At 47.5% G+C, this 19,887-nt stretch overlaps 1 gene segment (V, D, J or C); it reads left to right on the forward strand.

Moving 5' to 3' along the window:
• Positions 1-9,475: 9,475 nt before the first annotated feature.
• Positions 9,476-10,607, forward strand: LOC120380827. The segment is given in 3 exon segments: positions 9,476-9,564; positions 9,759-10,063; positions 10,539-10,607. Coding segments are annotated over 3 exon segments (420 nt in total).
• The last annotated feature ends 9,280 nt before the right edge of the window (positions 10,608-19,887 follow it).

The following is a 19,887-nucleotide window of genomic DNA, read 5'->3' on the forward strand; positions in this document are numbered from 1 at the left end:
CACTCTCCTCCATGAGCTCGGGGCTGGGAACTGGAGCCCATTCACAGATGGATTGATCAGACCCTTAGGAAAAGGGGACCATGATGCAGCTGGGGCTACTCACTGCCCCTGATTTAAAGCCCTCATTCCCCAGCCCTTGCAGGTCTTGAATGGAGACGCTGCAGCCTTGTGGGTTCAAGCAGTGAAGTGCAGTAGTTAGAATCACAGAATCATAGAACAGGAAGGGACGTTGAGAGGTCATCTAGTCCTATCCCCTGCACTCATGGCAGGACTAAGGATTATCTGATCTGGGGTTGCCAAACTTTTTGGCCTGAGAGCCACATTGGGGTTGCAAAATTGTATGGAGGGCGAGGTAGCGAAGGCTGTGCCTCCCCAAACAGTCTGGCCTCTGACCTCTCCCATTTCCTGCCCCCTGACTGCCCCCCTCAGAATCCCTGACCCATCTAAGCCCCCCTTCTCCTTGTCCCCTAACTGCCCCCTCCCAGGACCCCCTGCCCCTAACTGCCCCCGGGGACCCCACCATCTATCCAACCCCCCTGCTCGCCATCCCCTGACTGCTCTGACCCCTATCCACACCCCTGCCCCCTGACAGGCCCCCCAGAACTCTCACGCTTATCCAACCCCCTGTCTCCCCTCTCCTGACTGCCCCCCAGAACCTCTGCCCTATCCAACTGCCCCTTGCTCCCTGTCCCCTCACTGCCCCCCGGGACGCCCCACCCCGTATCCAACCCCCTGGCCCTGGCCTCCTTACCATGCTGCTCAGATAGGCTGATCAGATAGCAAGTACGAAAAATCAGGACAGGTGGTGGTGGTGGTGGTGGGGTAATAGGTGCCTATATAAAGAAAAGCCCCAAATATCGGGACTGTCCCTATAAAATCAGAACATCTGGTCACCCTACGCTCAGAGCAGCATTTCTGACAGCCGCGCCACCCGGCCAGAGTCAGACACGATGCTGCTCTGCTCGGCAGGAGCACACAGCCCCACCGCCCAGAGCGCAGCCCACGCAGCGGCGTGGCTGTGGGGGAAGGGGGAACAGTGGGGAGGGGTCGGGGGTTAGCCTCCCTGGCCAGGAGCTCAGGCCCATGGGCTGTAGTTTGCCCACCTCTGATCTAGACCATCCCTGACAGGTGTTTGTCCAACCTGCTCTTAAAAATCCCCAATAATGGATATTCCACAACCTCCCTAGGGAATTTATTCCAGTGCTTAACCACCCTGGCAGTTAGAGAGTTTTTTCTAATGTTTAACCTAAACCGCCCTTGCTTCAATTTAAGCCCATTTCTTCTTGTCCTATCCTCAGAGATTAAGAAGAACAATTTTTTCTCTCTCCTCCTTAGAACAACCTTTTATGTACTTAAAACCTGTTATCATGTCTCCCCTCAGTCTTCTTTTCTCCGGAGTAAACATACCCAATTTTTTCAATCTTCCCTCAGAGGTCATGTTTTCTAGACCTTTAACTACTTTTGTTGCTCTTCTCTGGACTTTCTCCTATTTGACCACATCTTTCCTGAAATGTGGTGCCCAGAACAGGACACAATACTCCAGTTGAGGCCTAATCAGTGCAGAGTAGAGCAGAAGAATTACTGCTCGTGTCTTGCTTACAAGACTCCTGCTAATACATGATGTTTGCTTTTTTTGCAACAGCCCTACACTGTTGACTCATATTTAGCCTGTGATCCACTATGACCCCCAGATCCCTTTCCTCAGTGCTCCTTCCTAGGCAGTCAGTTCCCATTTTGTATGTTTGCAACTGATCCTTCCTTCCTAAGTGGAGCACTTTGCATTTGCCCTTTGCATTCCATCCTATTTCTTCAGACTATTTCTCCAGTTTGTCCAGATCATTTTGAATTTTATTCCTATCCTCCAAAGGATTTGCAACCCCTCCCAGCTTGGTATGGTCTGCAAACTTTATAAGTGTCTTCTTTATGCCGTTATCGAAATCATTGATGAAGATATTGAGCAGAACCAGACTCAAAACCAATCCCTGCTCTGTGCCCTTCCAGCATGACTGTGAACCACTCCCTGGGAATGGTTTTCCAACCGTTATTCACCCACTTTGTAGTAGCTCCATCCAGGTTGTATTTCCTAGTTTGTTTATGAGAAGGTCATGTGATGACATACCCTTTCCCCAGATACACAAACCAGGGCTCATCAGATTAAACCAATAGGCTGCAGCATTAATACAAACAAGAGAAAATTATTTTTCATACAACACACAATTCACCAGGGAAACTCATTGCCACGAGATGTTGTTTTGGCCCAAAGTATAACTGGCTTCAAAGAAGAACGAGATAAATTCCTAGTGAATCAATGACTATGAGCCAAGAGGGTCAGGGCCCAACCCCGAGCACGAGGGACCCTAAATCTCTCAATGCCGGAAGCGGGGAGTGGAAGATTCCAAATGTCGCTGTTCTGTACATTCTCCCTGTAGTTCTGGTGGGGCCACTGACAGAGACAGGATACGGGACGAGATAGGCCGTGGGTTTGAACCACTAGGGCAGATCTCTCTCTCTCTCTCTCTCTCTCTCTCCCCCCTTATTTCTCTAGCAACGCGTCTTGCCCCTTGTTGTGGGTCCCCAGGCAGGGAGTGTGATCATTGGGGAAGGAGTTGCTGTCCCTTATCAGCAGAGGGATATGCAAATGAGGGTGACAGTGTCCGGTTTAAATCCGTCTCTCTCTGTCCCCAGGCTGCACAAGCCGAGACAGTCCGCAGCCCCCTGTCTCTGTGCAGTTACCAGCCAGTCCCCTGAGAACTTTCCCCTCCAACATCAGGGAAAATGAGACTTTGGCTCCACCTAATTTTCATTGTAGCGGCTTTCGAAGGTATTTTTTCCCGTAATTTCTTTATAGATAGAGGGGAATATTGTGTTCTTCCCAAACAAAATTGATACGATTCTTAATGTTACTTTATTCCCAGGTGTCCGATCCCAGGCGCTGGTGGAGTCCGGAGGGGATGTGAAAAAGCCTGGAGACTCTCTCCGCCTCTCCTGCAAAGCCTCCGGGTTCACCTTCAGCAGCTACAGCATGAGCTGGGTCCGGCAGGCTCCTGGGAAGGGGCTGGAGTGGGTCTCAGCTATTAGGGGCAGCGGGGTTACTATCTACTACTCCGACGCAGTGAAAGGCCGATTCACCACCTCTAGAGACAACTCCAACAACCTGCTGTATCTGCAACTGACCGGCCTGAAGCCCGAGGACACCGCCCGCTATTACTGTGCGAGACACAGTGCGGGGAAGCCGGGCTGAGCTCAGACAAAAACCTGCCGTGGCGGTTACCAGAGAAAGTCCCAGCTGGTTTGATGCTGAAAGGCCGCGCTGGGAGCTCACAGGAGACAGTAATTTCCTCCCTTTGAAATGGGGGAAATGAACCCAGCTGGTCAGTCAGATCTAGATCGACAGGAGGCGGCGATACCGGGAACGGGGTGTCCCGCACTGGGCGTGGTGGGGATTCACTCGGTCCCAGATATTCTATTACAGACAATGATACGGGTGAAAAGAAAGTTTTATCTGCCAAAAAAAGTCTTAATTTCCCCACGTTCACCTCTCCGTACCAGTGTGAGGATAGAAAGCAGGAGAGGTGAAAACACAAACCCTGGCAGCTATAAAAGGACCTAAGGGAGCTGCTCAAATCCCCATTGGTCAATGCCAGAGAGCTGGGTAGTGTCTGTTTATAGATTTATTCGACTCTCTGCCCTGTACATTGTCTCACGTCTATTAGACTCATCAATGAACTGGTCTCCAGCCAGTCTGAGAGCGTAGTACCACGGCGCATTATCTGTCTATTTAAATTCCATTCCCAAATATCCATCGACCTATCTATCTCCCCACACACTATCTATCCTCATTCACACCCATCACTCTCCGGGTGACAGACACTTACCCGGTTTCACAGTACGGCGTCTGCCACCGTCAGGAAGACAAATGCATTTCGGGGCTGATCCAATTCCCATTGCAATCGAGTCTGAAAACTTTCTCTGACTTTCCGGAGCTTTGGCCAAGGCCGAAGGAAGGACAATTGTTCTGGGGTCAGAGCCTCACTGCAGTGAATTCTGGAAGCTCCACGGATCCCAGGGCTGCTACTCCGACTGACGATAGCTGGTGCTCCGGGTCATTCATTCAAACAGATTGAAACGTAGGTAACAGAAGGGATCTAGCGATACAGTGAGATGAGGGCCAGGCACCCACCCGATTGAAATGGCAAGCCTGGTTTAAGAGGGTATTCTTCACATACCGATGTACTGAGTACCCGACAACAATCAGTCAGCAAAACAGAATAGGTGAGATCCCTGTACAGTTATCGACAAGCAGTTCTCAGTTATTGATTATCAATAGCAAATCAAGAGCCAAGACTGGAATTTTAAAAGGCCAAAGAAGCCCCCTGTTTATAACTTGGGAACGGGTTTTTAAGCGTGAGGCTCCCTGGCAAAGACACCCTCTTGTCAAATGTCACTGAAATCTAGAGAGCAGGCAAGAATGTTGTGTCTCTTATAAGGAGAGGGATATGCAAATAGGGGTTACAGTTTCCTGCTTTAATCCCTCTCTCTCTCTGCCCAGGCTGTACCCGGAGACACAATCCGCAGCCCCCTGGGTCTGTGCAGTGACCAGCCAGTCCCTGAGAACTTTCCTCCAGCACCAGGGACAATGAGACTTTGGCTCCATTTACTTTTCCTTGTGGCAGCTCTGGGAGCTGTTTTCTCTCCACAAATCCACTGCAGAAGCAGGAGACTCACTGATTTTTCTGCAATGATATTAATATATTTTGTAAAATGCTCTTCTTTAATTTATTCTCCTGTTAATTAAAGGAGAATGTGTTTCATGCTCCTGGGTCCCTCATTCTTCCTTCCTCCCGCCTTCCTACTTAGGGGCCCAGACACAGATTGTTCTGACCCAGTCCGGTCCAGAAATGTAGAAGCCTGGAGAATCCACTTGGCTGAAGTGCATGGCGAGCGGTTCACTGTTACCAGTTGCAACCCTCACACTATAGGAACTCTTTCAGATTTACAAAGAAATAATTTATTAACACATTTAGCAAAGTCACACACTGGAACTCAATAAGGTAGATAGAGATAATACAGAAAGTACAGCTGAACATCCATACTCACACCATCCTTTGCAGAACAACCTGAAATATTAGCCATTATCTTCCTCATCATCGTCACCTTCCTCATCTTTGCCAGTGGCCACGATTCTGGCCAATCCCAAGGGCTACATCGCTCTCTCTCTTCTACTGCCCTGGGATGCCACTTTTATAATATGTTACGCTGATGTTACCAACCATGTCTAATGCATATTCAGTAGGGGGTTTCTCCCCTCTTCCTTATTTCTATTTCCTCCCCTTACCAATGTTAAGGTGTCCTTCTTCTATAGGTTAGTATAGGTATGATTTACCACCATTATTATATACATCAATTCCTTGCCATCAGGGCTGTCCTTAGGATTTGTGGGGCCCTATACAGTATTATTAAACTGGTGCCCCTATGCCCGACTTGGGGCACAGCCACTACCCCCGCCCTGGCCCCACAGACCTCACCTCGCATCACCGACTCACACCTAGCAGCAGACGCTGTGGCAGCCAGGGCTCACAGGCCGGGGGGCGGGAGGGATGAGGCAGCAAAGGATACCGAGCCACCCAGCCCACCTCACAGCGGCGGAGAATCACAATTCCCCACAAAGACAGGGTACCCTCTCCCTCATACAGACTGCGCCGGCGCAATCGGCTCTGTGAATAAGGCACCTGCCTAAGGAGACTGCAGGGCACGCTGGGTTTGCAGGAGCTGACCCGCTCTTATCTGCTGTTCCGGTGGTGCCGCAAATTTTTGGTTGTCGTGCGGAGCTGTGTATGCTGCATAAGCCTAAGGACAACCCTATGCACCTGCAGAACTTAGCTTTCTCAGCTCTTGTTCTGTCATCTGTATAGGGAATAACTTCCTCTGAAGGGAGATACTATTTTCATAAGTGTTTTATGTGTATTAAATATTGGGTGCCCAGCATGGAATTCCTGCAGAGGGTTTCTCATGAGAAAGTTCTACTCCCCAAAACTCTGAAAGACAACCTCTAAGGCAGTAGTTCCCAAAGTGGGGTTTGCGAACCCCTGGGGTTTCACAGAACATTACAGGGGCTTTGCCAGAAAAAATTCACTACTGGTGGCCAGACTCATAGAATATCAAGGTTGGAAGGGACCTCAGGAGGTATCTAGTCCAACCCCCTACTCAAAGCAGGACTAATCCCCAGACAGATTTTTACCCCAGTTCCCTAAATGGCCCTCTCAAGGATTGAAGTCACAACGCTGGGTTTAGGAGGCCAATGCTCAAACCACTAAGCTATCCCTTTGCCTCAGAGGACTCCAGACATTGGAGGCAGCAAGTGGGACCCGGTTGCAGGGCAGACAGGCCAAGCCCTAAGGAGAGCAGGGCCGGCAGTTTGGGCTGGCAGCCCAAGCCCTTCCCTGTCAGCTGGGGAGCCGGCAGTGGTTCCGGCCTTCCAAGAGCTCTGCAGAGCAAAGCCAGGACATCCATCATACTGAGGAAATTTAAATGTAAATCCCTAGAAATATTCATTTTTAGGAAGGGGTTTCACAATTCAGTGAAAGGGGTTCGCGGGCTGTTAAAGTTTGGGAACCACTGTTCTAAGGTGTCTCAAACTCAACACATAAAAATTGAGGCACTTAACACAATCAGTCAATTTAAAAAAAATTAAATCTTGGTTTTAAAAAATCTTGGCCTATGTGCACAGTAGGGAAATTTATATTTCAGTGATAAAGGCTGAAAAGTTCTCTGCTGAGGACGTTACCTTAACAATTTACCAGCTCTCCAATCAATTTATCGGGCTGTGTGTTATGGACACAGTCACTCCCAGAGCCGGATCTCTTGCTAAATCACTCTCCTATTTGAGCTCTGAGTTGGGGATTTCAAGTCAAGGAAGGGATGAATTTATCAGCCCCTTACAAAAAACCTCAGCTCCCTGCCACCCCCCAGACCCTGCAACCCCAGCACTGAAAAGCCACAGCCTTGAGGGAGAGTGAAAGAGTCAATATCAGCAGAACACCTGACCCAGGCAGAGACCTGAGACTTTGGCTTCTCGCTCTAGCAGAGCTCAAACGTGATTTACTGCCCATCAGGACCGCAGCATCCCCAGGTCCGAGGAGGCAGTCGGCAGCCCCCTGTGTCTGCGCAATAACCAGCCAATTCCCTGAGAACTTTCCCCTCCAGTACCAGGGAAGAGGAGACTTTGGCTGCATTTAGTTTTCATTCTCGCAGCGTTGGAAGGTATTTTATCCCCTCCAGAGCACTGGGGACGCCATAGGAATGCTGTTACTTTCGCGTTTATATTAATGTGATGTGTAGCGTGTCTTTTATTTCGTTTCACAGCTATTGTTTTACAGGGTAAGGAGTGAATGTGGCTGGGTCCCTCATGCCTCCTTGTTCATTCTTTCTGTTCGCCCGTCCGACAGGTGGGTGGCTTGGGTCAGACAGGCGCCCGGGAAGGGGCTGCAATGGCTGGTCAGCTACTGGAAATCTTCAGTGAGCAGCCACTCTTCTCCCAGCGTCCAGGGCGAGTCAGAGACCGAGTCTCCAAGGTCAGCTCCAATTTCTACTTGCAGATAAGCAGCCTGAAGCCCGAGGACACCGCCCTGCGTTGCTGCGCCAAAGACACAGTGAGGGGAAGCCGGGCTGAGCTCGAACACAAACCTCCCGTTGCGGTCTGTAGGGGAAGTCCCAGCCGGTTTAATGCTGACAGTCCAGGCACTGGAAACTCGGAAGAGGAAACACGTTGTTCAGTTCATGATGGGCGGATTTAGCCTGGGTCAGTGCCACAAAAGACAAAGATCCAGGGCTTGGTCCCTGCCTGATGGGAAAAGGTTAGGGAGACCCTCGGGGTCAAATGTTTGATTGAAATATTTATACAGTGTAGAATAAATAGTATGTGCACAAGGCATTAAACACCCTCGCACCGTCCCCATTTCCCAAAGGAGAGGAAAAGGCAGGATGAACCAAACCACAAAGCCTCACAGGTATAGAAAGTCACCCAGCTGGTCCTAGAGACACTGTGCAGTGAAATGTTAACTTAGAAAGGCATTAAATACTGGGTATAAATATAGATCTCATCACTATTAGCCTCATCAATAAACGATGATCTATACAATGTATGAACATAGGGCCAATTCCGATTACCGAGCCCTCTGTTCATCCATTCCTCCATCTATCTGTCCTCATCCATCCCATCTATCTGTCTATCCCCCTCCACTCCCTCTATCTATCTATCCCCATCCACCCCCTCTATCTATCTATCTATCTATCCCCATCCACCCCATCCATCTATCTATCTATCTATCTATCGAATACACATCTCCCTTTCCCTCTTTCTCTCAACCCATGGTTACAATGCTCAGAGCACAGACTAAGGAGAGTGTCTCTTCTATTTATAGGTGTCTATGCAAAGTATGAACCAAATGTCCCGATTAAATTCTGCCCTGCCTCTGACCTTTTCTCTCTCCCTATACAGACACTCTGGCTTGTCTACAGGTTCTCATTTACTTCCCATCCTTGAAAATTGTATTTCTCTACATCCAGGAAGCTGAGATTTTGGTTCAAATTATTTGTCATTTTACAATTTCCCAAGGTGAATTTTACCCTCCCTAAAAATCACAGGATGCAACCCCGAGTCCAAGGCCTGCAGCTTTAAACCCGACATAATCTTAAAAGAGATCATAAAGGTTCACACTTCCTGGTACTCATAGAATGTTTAATTTCCATCTGTTCTGCTCTCTGGCCAAATATTCTTCTCTCACACAACATGAGCCGAAGCCCACTAAAGACAAAGGGAATATTTCCCTTCAACACAGTTGATTTAAGAGCAACCCATGGACATTAATGGGAGCTAAGTGACGTCATTGACATTATCTCCTTATTTCCCCAGTGATGTGAAAGTATAATCAGGGTCTCACCCCGATGTTCCAGGGGCTGCACATACACGCAGTAAAGAGTCGCATCACTCGCTCGGGTAGGCAACCTATGGCACGTGCACCGAAGGCGGCACGCAGCTGATTTTCAGTGGCACTCACACTGCCCGGGTCCTGGCCACTGGTCCAGGGGGCTCTGCATTTTAATTTAATGTTAAATGAAGCTTCTTAAACATTTTAAAAACCTTATTTACTTTACAAACAACAACCATTTAGTTCTGTATTATAGACTCATCCAAAGAGACCTTCTAAAAACGTTACAATGTATGACTGGCGCCCGAAACCTTAAATCAGAGTGAATAAAGGAAGGCTCGGCACAGCACTTCTGATAGGCTGGCGACCCCTAAGGAGACTCCTATCAGAGACTCAGTAGTTCAGCCCATTAAGGGAAGGTGTTTGTATCTCTTATAAGGAGGGGGATATGCAAATAGAGGTGGCAGGTCCCTGTTTAAATCTCTCGCTCAGTCTCCCCACGCTGCACCCGGAGAGACAATCCTCAGCCCCCTGAGTCTGGGCAGATACCAGCCAATTCCCCGAGAAGTTTCCCCTCCTGCATCAGGGAGAATGAGACTTTGGCGCCACTTACTTTTCATTGTAGCGGCTTTGTCAGGTATTATCTTCCCCTGAACGCATTGGACATGCTGGCAGATGGGATATTACTGGCATTAATGTCGTTATATGTAAACACGATTTTATTTATTTCTTTGTTACTTTATTTATTTTATTCCTGTTAACCGATGGAGAATGTATTTAACGTGACTGGTTCCTTCCCTGTTCCCTCTTTTCCCTCCTCCTCCTCTCCAGGGGCCCGTTCGCAGGTTGTTCTGACCCAGTCGGGTCTCGAAGTGAAGCAGCCCGGAGAATCCACCCAGCTGAAATGCGCCGTGAGCGGGTTTGTTCCTAACGACTGGTGGATGGACTGGGTCAGGCAGCAGCCGGGAAAGGGACTGGAGTGGCTGGTTCACTATCACAAATCTTCAGTCACGAATTACTACTCCCCCTCCATCCAGGGGCGATTCACAGCCTCCAAGGACAGCGCCAACTTCTACCTGCAAATGACCGGCCTGAAAGCGGAGGACACCGCTGTGTATTACTGTGCGAGAGACACAGTGAGGGGAAGCGCGTCTGAGCTCAGACACAAACCTCCCCCTGCAGAGACCGGGGAAGGCAGCAGCTCTGCTCCCCAGCACTGAGAACATGCACGAAGTGTCTCCCCTCAGGGACACCGCACAGAGCTGTACCAGGAGACAGAGGCTCTGCTGACCCCACTCCCCCGGGGAGCGCAGGGAGCGGATGCCCAGGGTCTATTTCACGGAGCAGGAGGAAAGAACAGGTGCATCCGCCCTCGCTCTGTGGATGCCCCCAGTGCCCACCAGAGCTTTCGGATCAGATACTCCGCAGTTACGGATCCCTCCTTCCCCAGTGAAGTCAATGGAGACGCCGAGCCCTTAGCGAAGAGCAGCGGGAATGCGGAGCCCTGAGGGAGGATTATGGACTGGAAGGCGGGGGTCGGGGTCAGTGATCATCTATCGCTTTTGTGCTGAGGCTGATAATTCTCTGCGGTTGAACGTCACCCCTTTTTAGAGGAGCCAGCAGAAGGTCCTCGCCAGCTGCCGAGCCCCACCTAAGCCTCCTGCAGGATTTATCCACTAGCGGAGCCTTACGCTGCCCTTCTGCACAGGGACGGTTTTTATCCCATCTCCAGAGCTCTGACCCTTCCCCTCAGACTGTTGCTCTTTCTATGTGATTTGTATTGTGGCTTCCTTCCCAGGTGCAGCTGGTGGAGTCCGGAGGGAATGTGAACAAGCCCGGAGACTCTCTCCGCCTCTCCTGCAAAGGCTCTGGGTTCCCCTGCAGCAGATGCGCCTGCGCTGGGCCCGACAGGCTCCCGGGAAGGGGCTGCAGTGGGTGGCTGGAATTAGCTCCCTACGCGGATGGAACCAGTGGTGCTCTAAGGCTGTCGAAGGGCGGTTCACCAGCTCCAGAGACACTTCCGTCACCAGGGCATATTTACAAATGCCTGGCCTGAAGCCCGAGACACCGCCCGCTGTTACTGGGCGAGCCAAGACAGACAGTGAGGGGGGGCCGGTCTGAGCTCAGACCAAAGGGGAGGGGATTTCCTAGGGGCGGCGCTCTGGTTCCACAGCAATGAGAACGGACACAAAGTATCTCCCCTTATGGACACCGCACACAGCTGTAATCGGAGAGAGGCAGAGCAGCATAAAAGAACAGCTGCATCCGCCCTCGCTCTGCGGATGCCCCCAGTGACTCTCTGATCAGACACTCTCCAGGTTAAGGCTCCCCCTTCTCCCAGTGCAGTCAGTGGAGAAGTGGAGCCCTTAGTGCAGGTCAGGGGGCCTGCGGAGCCCAGAGTGAGGGTTGTTTGACAGGCAGGGTGGGGTCAGTGATCTCTGAGTGATCTCCCCCCTCAGCCCATTGATAATCCTCTGGATAAAAATCCACCCTTTTGTAAAGGGGGCAGCACAAGCGTCTATGCACCTCCTGAGTGGCGTGGAAGCATTTTAGTGTTTAACATTATTTGAGGGTCTGATGCCCAGATCCATATTCCCACCACAATCCAAAGGAAACACGTCTGTGAGTTTCATGCTCCGTGGTGGGAAGAGGAAGGCCAAAGTGGGTATGAATCCAAACATAAATATGAATGGGAAGGGGAATCGAAACGGAAGTATCCAGGGGGTATTAATCTGAATGGGGATATGAAGTGGAGTATAAATGGGACTACAGGGGGAAATAGGAACAGTATGTCTGTGCATTCATATTTTTCATTTCCATTCCCTTAAAAGTGTCATTAGGAGAGTATTATATTGACATGCCCCCTCACACTAGAATTCTCCCCTCTCCTTTACACCTCCCCCCACTACCCTCCCCACGGCCACTCTCACCTCATAGAGACCCTACATTACTGCCCATTTTCCTCCTCTCTGCACCTACCCACCACGGCTACCCACAGCCTCCCTCACGCCAAGAGACCGAAAAGGCTGGGTGCACCTTCTGCCTTCTATACCGGACACCACAGTTACTGTCTTCGCCCCATAGAGACCCGCTCATCCTGGCCTGGTCCCCTCCCTTCTACCGCTAATCCAGGCTCCCTCTTCATTTGAAGAGGACATCTCTCCCTCCCCGGGGGTTGGCTCCCACATATCAGGGCCGCCCAGAGGATTCAGGGGGCCTGGGGCAAAGCCATTTGGGGGGCCCCTTCCATAACATAAAGTTGTGATACCATAGAATAGATCCTTTCCAGCAGTACTATTGCCTAGCTAGTTATTCCCCATTTTGTAGTTATGCATTTGATTTTTCATTCCTAAGTGTTGTATTTTGCATTTGTTTTTATTGAATTTTATCTGCTGATTTCAGACCAATCCTCCAATTTATCAAGGGCATTTCAAATTCTAATCCTGTCCTCCAAAGTGCTTTCAACCCCTCCCTGCCTGGTGTCATCTGCAAATTGCCTAAGTGAATTTTTGACTCCATTATCCAATTGATTTATGAAAATATTGAATAGTACTGGACCCCTGTGGGACCTGCTGGACACATTTCCCCAGTTTCAAAGTGTATCATTGATAACCATTCCTTGATTACTGTCCTTCAACCAGTTTTTCACCCACTATTTCACCTACCTGCACATGACTGAGCCGTAGAAGGCAGGCCAAGCACATACTTGGCTAAAATAATGTAGAAATATCTTGTGGTTAATCTGAAGAGCAGAAATACACAACTTTTCTTCTTTTGCCCAAGGAGTGATTCAGTTGTAGGTCAGGAGGAGGAATGTGCTCCTGCCATCCAGCAAAAGTAACAGCTTCAGCCAGATATCTAGGCACTGGGACAGAGGCTGGGTGAGAAGCTGAGGGTTAAGGTAGGCCAGCTATATTTAGCAGATGCCCCCTATGAGACTGAACTCCGGCCAGTGGGCCATTCAGGCTAGGCATAAGGAGCATACAGAAGCCTGTGTGGTTACAACTAAAGCTGGGTGATTTTTTTGTTCAATCAAAACAACATTTAAGAAAAAATGTGCAGAAAAATGTTGTTTCATTCAACTTTTGTTTTCCACTTAAATTAAAGTCTTTAAAAATGTTTTTCATTGAGCTTTTTCTCTCTTGGGCTTTCCTTCTCCTCGCCTCCTTTTCCCTCTCAGGGTGGGGAGAGAAAGAGATAAAGAGGGAGAAAAAGGAGGCAGAGTAGAAGGGTAACAACAAATTGAAAACCTTGGAGGCTTTTTTGGTTCTTGTTTCACCAAGAAGCATAAAAACAAAAACAAACAAACAAATAAAAACCGTGCTAAACATTTCAAATGAAATGAGAATTTTTTAGAATACCTGACTCCTCTGCTCCTTGTCCCCTGATCACCCCCCGAAAACTCCCCCAATCCAAACCCCCCTCCCTGTCCCAGGGACTCCCTGCCCCTTATCCAACCCCAGGCCCCCGCCGTTTATCCCCCGGTGCCTCACCGTGTGCCTCAAGAATCGGCTCTGGACAGCGGTGTTACGGAGAGGGTGTCTCTGGGGCTGGGGAATGAGCTTTTCTAAAAGGGCCGCGTTCCTCTTTACCTCCTGGTTTCCTCTGGGCTTCTAATATGCTGGAGCTAGAGAACCCCACACTGACTTTTGTGCGTACCCAGCGCTTGTATTCCCTAGCTCCAGAAAAAGTCTGTCCCCCCTAAAAAGATACTAGTGTTCTTATGAGGTAGGAGTTGGATTTTTCAAAGGTGTCTTAGAGAGATGGGTGCCCACATGGCATCCAAATCCAATGGGAACTGGATATTGAATTTTCTTGGTGTTGTTTGAAAATACCAGTCTAGAAGCTTCTCTCTTCACACACACCATGAGAACAATCTGTCAGTGTGAGAAAGCAATTACAACGAGAAGAAACGCTGCTAATGGTGATTGGTTTAAATACTATTCATCCATGTGGCTGTTACTAGAAATTATTTAAACAGTATGAGGAGGTGCTGCTGCTGCTGCTGTGTGTGTGATACTGGTCTGGCTGTGTATATCTCTATTGCAGAGTTGTGGAGAGTGCGTTGTGCAGGTGCTGTATGTGTAGCTCTGGTTGCTGTTGTTGGGATGCAGATTTGTGTGTTAATATGAAGGGGGGCAGAGAGGACACCTGTGGACCAAAGTAGTCACCATCCTGCAGGAGAAAGGCGAGGAAGTCATCCCCAATGGGCAGGGCAGCTAACTGGGAGTCAGAAGATCTGTGTTCTAGTCTAGGCTTGGCACTAGAGATCAGAAGCCCTGGGTTCCAGTCCTGACACTCATATTGCTGTGCTGCTTGGCTGTGTTGTGTACATAGGGACACTCAGGAAAATCCCCTGTTAAGGGAATTCAGGCCACTTTTCTTTTGAAGAGTTTTGGAAAATCCCACCCTAAACTAACTATAAAAATGGGAGTGAGATGCATGTAGCACAAGATACGGCAGGGATTGTCATAGCCTATGGGAATTAGGTGCCCAATTGCCCTTGACAGTCAGTTCCCTTATGCTCCATTCACACCCCTTCCAATTATTCTTCTTATCTCCTTATTCTCCTCCCAATGGAAGAGTCCCATTCATTTCCAATGGCCCAGTGACCAGTCTTTGAAATACTGAGCCTGATTCTCCTCTCACATACACAGGAGTAAGTCGGGACCAACTCCATTAAAGACCAGGCAGTTCCACTGCTGTAAAACTGGTGTATGCAAGAGAAGAATCAGCCCCTTTATATTTTGCTCATCATTTTTCTTTGTGCATTTGCCTCCTTTGTTTTCATGTTCGTTGTTAAAGTTTCAGCCTGAAATTTTCTAAGCCACCTAAAGGATTTGGACACTCACTTGTTTTCCAGAAGGAACTGAGCGTTCAAAGCCTCTAGGCAGCTTTGCGAATCTCAACTTCTTTGTTTATCCTTGTCAGGGGAAGGATGTTCTGGTTCTGGAGACACTAGCTTGAGACACTGAAGAACAGGATTACATTTCATGTGACGAGGGCCAGGAGACCTTCCTTGGATTCTGTACTGTGGGGAAGATTTTCAGTAGAAAATTTAGAGCCAGATTTTCAAAGGTTTTTAGGTACCCAGAGGGATTTTTCCAAAGGCACCTAACTCCCATTGATTTCAAAAGATCTTAGGTGGCTCAATGCTTTTTCAAATACCACTAGGCGCATATCTCCTTTTTTAATTGCCTAAATATGTTTGAAAATCTGGTTCTTGATCTCTCTGGGACAGATGTTTACAAGGTATTTAGGCACCTAAAGATGGAGGTAGGAGCTTAGGTACTTTTGAAAATCCTGCTAGTTTCCTGTCTTCATGTTCAGGTAACTAAATAGCCTTAAAATCTGGTCCTTCATGCCTAGTTTTCCCTATCTGTATGAGGATAACATTATTTCTCTACCTCACAGAGATGATGTAAGATGAAATATGTTAAAGTCTCCGATGAGCTCAGATACTACAGTCATGGGCACATATCAATTCTATAGGTAAAAGGCCCTATTCTCATTCACCCCAATAAACCAGAATTCGTGCCCAATTTTTCTTTCTTTCTTTGTGTGACACTGGGTGAAATTAACTTCTGTGTAGAGGGCTAGTAAAATTCCTGTGCATCACTTAAGCTCTCAAAGTAGGGGTAAAGGAATAAATACTCTGCTGAATGAAGTGGACACAACTCCAGTGAATATGTCCCTCTGTGCATTGTGTTGTCCCTTTGCACTGGAGTCAGTTTCACCCATTGAGAGGTACACTCACAAAGAGATGAGATTCTGGATTTACCCACCTGTTCCCCTGGTCCAGCCCCATTTGATGTGTTATACTCTGCTTGTGAAACCTGCATGCAAATTGCTTCCCTCAGGTTTATCCTTTAAAGAGAAACTCCAGAATCTCAGAACCTGAGTTTGTCCCAAGGAAACGAGCTGGTGATTCATGGCAGAGAAATCTCTCCAGTAAAGAAAAATATGAAACTATTATTGTTCTGCATTTTCATCTCATCCTTCCACATGTGTATTTGGGGATTGACTGAGGGAAATAATGACTTGGGCTGGGTTTAAGGGAATGAGGTGTCCAGTTCCCATTCAGTCTCAGTGGGACCTTGCGTGTACGTCTTTGAGAAAACCAGCCTTGATTGCTGGTTCATTACCTCTTCCATTAATGTATTTTCCCTCTCTTGCCAGGCCCCATCTTGGGGTTTACGATGACCCAGTCCGGTTTAGGAGAGGTGACAGTCTCAGGGTCCCTCAATCTGACTTGTGCTGCCTCAGATTCTGCCCTCTCTACTGGAGAAGACTGGTGGCATTGGATCAGGCAGCCCCCAGGAAAAGGTCTGGTGTGGCTCGCATTTATAGACAAATATGGGAACACTCGCTATCTCCCTGATATTCAAGATCGAACTACCATCGCTAAAAGCAGCAAAGAATCCTGTGGCACCTTATAGACTAACAGACGTTTTGCAGCATGAGCTTTCGTGGGTGAATACCCACTTCTTCGGATGCAAGCAGTGGAAATTTCCAGGGGCAGGTATATATAAGCAAGCAAGAGGCAAGCTAGAGATAACGAGGTTAGTTTAATCAGGGAGGATGAGGCCCTGTTCTAGCAGTAGAGATGTGAAAACCAAGGGAGGAGAAACTGGTTCTGTAATTGGCAAGCCAGTCACAGTCTTTGTTTAATCCTGAGATGATGGTGTCAAATTTGCAGATGAACTGAAGCTCAGCAGTTTCTCTTTGAAGTCTGGTCCTGAAGTTTTTTTGTTGTAGGATGGCCACTTTAAGATCTGCTATTGTGTGGCCAGGGAGGTTGAAGTGTTCTCCTACAGGCTTTTGTATATTGCCATTCCTAATGTCTGATTTGTGTCCATTTATCCTTTTCCTTAGAGACTGTCCAGTTTGGCCGATGTACATAGCAGAGGGGCATTGCTGACATATGATGGCATATATTACATTGGTGGACGTGCAGGTGAATGAACCGGTGATGGTGTGGCTGATCTGGTTAGCTCCTGTGATGGTGTCACTGGTGTAGATATGTGGGCAGAGTTGGCATCGAGGTTTGTTGCATGGATTGGTTCCTGAGCTAGAGTTACTATGGTGCGGTGTGCAGTTACTGGTGAGAATATGCTTCAGGTTGGCAGGTTGTCTGTGGGCGAGGACTGGCCTGCCACCACCCTTCCAAGGACGAGTTCTACCTGCGAGTGGACAGCCTGAGTCCACAAGACACAGCAACATGCTAGGAGCACCCACCGGATGTATAAACCACCATGATACACGCTAGGACAAAAACAGGCCTCAGCCTTAGCCCCCAGAGGCATTTTTTTTCAGAGTTACATACCTTTCAGAACCCAGCACTAAGTCACGTAGGTACTTTTGAGAATGTTTCCCTAAATCTTATGTGAAGTGAAGGGAATTTAAGATCCTAAATCCTAAAGTCACTTTTGAAAAATGAAATGTAGGTTCCTAGGTTACTGAGTGCTTCTGAAATTTTTACCCCGTGTCATTTTTGAAAATGAAATTTAGGCTTCTAATGTATTATATGCTTTTGAGATTCCCTATTTACTTCAATGTCCACTGGTTTCAGCGGGCTAGATTCCTGCTTCAAATCCAGGTGCTGCAGAATGTGCTGCTTGGTCCAACAACTGAAAAGAAAAGAAAAGAAAAGAAATGAAAAGAAAAGAAAAGAAAAGAAATTTCTCTGTATTTAAATATATAAATAATTCTTTCCTGGTGTAAATGGACATAACTCCAGTAACTTCTGCTCCAGTGAATTTCTCTCTAGGTGGGTGACAGACCATTCATGTATATGTATAAGTTAACTGAAATTAATGCAAGAACAGAATCAGTCATAGTTGAAAGGGAAAGAAACAGAGGTGTTTCTTGTTCTGATCCAAGACAGTAAATAATTGGCTATTTATATGACTTTCACTTGTATATTGAAAAAAAATCCATTCTCTCTCTCTCTCTGCTTCTCTCTTGCACACGCACTCTCATGCTGTCAAGGTTCCCTCCACCCCCAACCTTGCATCAAGCAAAAGTAATCCTGAATTACAGGAGGATTTTACTAATTTCTATGGCTCCCCGCAGTGCACATTGCTTGAGGCATTTGTACCTTCAGATTATCCCATTAACTTAAAGCATAGAGATATCTAAACGATCACAAAGTGCTTGAATTTCCAACCCCAGAGTGCTAACTTCCAGCCCTTTCTGCTTTACCCACTAGACACCAACGTGCTTTCAAACCCGGGATAGAGCCCAGGCTCACAAAGCCCCCCTTCTGTAAGTCACTGGACCCAATTCCCTTCCCAGCTCTGGGATAGAACCCAGGAGTCCTGACTCCCAGAGTCTCAGACACTCTGCACCCTCATCTCTTCACAAAGCTGGGAATAGATGCCAGGATTTCTGACTCCAATCTCTCCTGCTCTAACCCACTAAACTACACTCTCTTTCCAAAAGTGAAAATAGAACCCAGGAGTCCACTCTCCCCAGTACCACCCCCTAATCACTGACTGCTCTGACTTGCTTTTAAATTCATTTCCTGAGCTGCACAGATGCTTCCCCTAAAGAACAGAAGGGGGAGGAGAGAGGTAGCAACAAAATAACCACTTGGTTGCTTTTATATCTGCCACTGAAGCATGTACACTTCATGCAAATCAGGCATCTGGGTTTCTTGTTTAGGGACACTTCCAGAAATGGATGTTATCTCATGTTGAATTCACTGACCACTGAAGACACCGCCACTTATCATTGTGCTGCAAATAAATACTACCACCCCACCGTGATGCATCTCATTTAAAAAATCATGTCACCAGGATGTTAAGGAATGGCACATTATTTCTCCATGTTACAGAGAGAGGGGACTTGCTGCATTTTAGGCTTCTCTTACTAATTAAAACTGACTGGATGGATTTCAGACTATTAATGAGATTTCTCTGTACATGCTTTTGACAGGAAAGAATGGATGGATGGATGGATGGATGATCAGTCACACCATTATATTTTATCTTCAACTTTGGATAGATGTATCCATGGTCACATCATTATCTGAATGTAATGTGCTGTCAGTGTGTGTGTGTGTTACCACAAATAATTTCTATGATTGGGCTTCAAGAAGAAATAGTTTTGACTGAAATATCCAAGAATTACAAGATGGGAGGAACAGGATAAAAGAGGGTCTGGATCTATATGAGGCCTAATTTGGTGCCACACCACAGGCTCAGCATTTCAAGCTTGTTCAAGCTGCTAATAGACAAACATGGGCCTCCAAGTACCTAGCACTGGCTCAATAAATATCTGTTCCTACAACTCTGCCGGCTGCATCACTTATTGCTAACAAAACACACAAGAATGAGGTGTGGGATTTTCAAAAGCAACTCGGGACCAGAGTTCAAAGTATTTAGGCACTTAAATGATTTTGAAAATTCTCACTGGGTGCCTAAATACCTTAAAAAGTCTGGTCCCAATTATGTACAGGCGCAGATAGATACCGAGTAGTATTTACAACAGTAGGATTCAGGTACCTAACTCACCTAAAGAGTTTTGCAAATCCCGCTGGAGATCTATCAATACCTTTAGGCTCCTAAGTACCTTGTAGATATGTCTCAGTGATTTATTAGCTTAAATCTCATTGAAAGTCAAAGGAATTACTCCTAAATTACTCAGGTTCTTTAGAAAATCCAACATGGGGAACTGATAACCTTTGTAGAAGTGCTGGTCATCCAATAAATCTCACTGAAAGCAAGGGAAGCTGAAGGTGCCCAAGGCATTTGGGGCCACATTTGTAAAGGCATCTAGGTGCCTAGTGGGATTTTCAAAACACAAACAGGTGCCTTTTCCCCATTGAAATCAAAGGCTGTTGTGCACCTTGGCAATTTTGAAGGCAGCTCACAGGCACCTTAGAAATTTGGCTCTTCCTCTTTCCAAATTGACTTTGAAAACCAGAATTGCCTCCTAAGAAAGAAAGAAAGAAAGA

Source organism: Mauremys reevesii, linkage group 13, assembly GCF_016161935.1.
Source record: "Mauremys reevesii isolate NIE-2019 linkage group 13, ASM1616193v1, whole genome shotgun sequence".
Lineage (NCBI taxonomy): Eukaryota > Metazoa > Chordata > Testudines > Geoemydidae > Mauremys > Mauremys reevesii.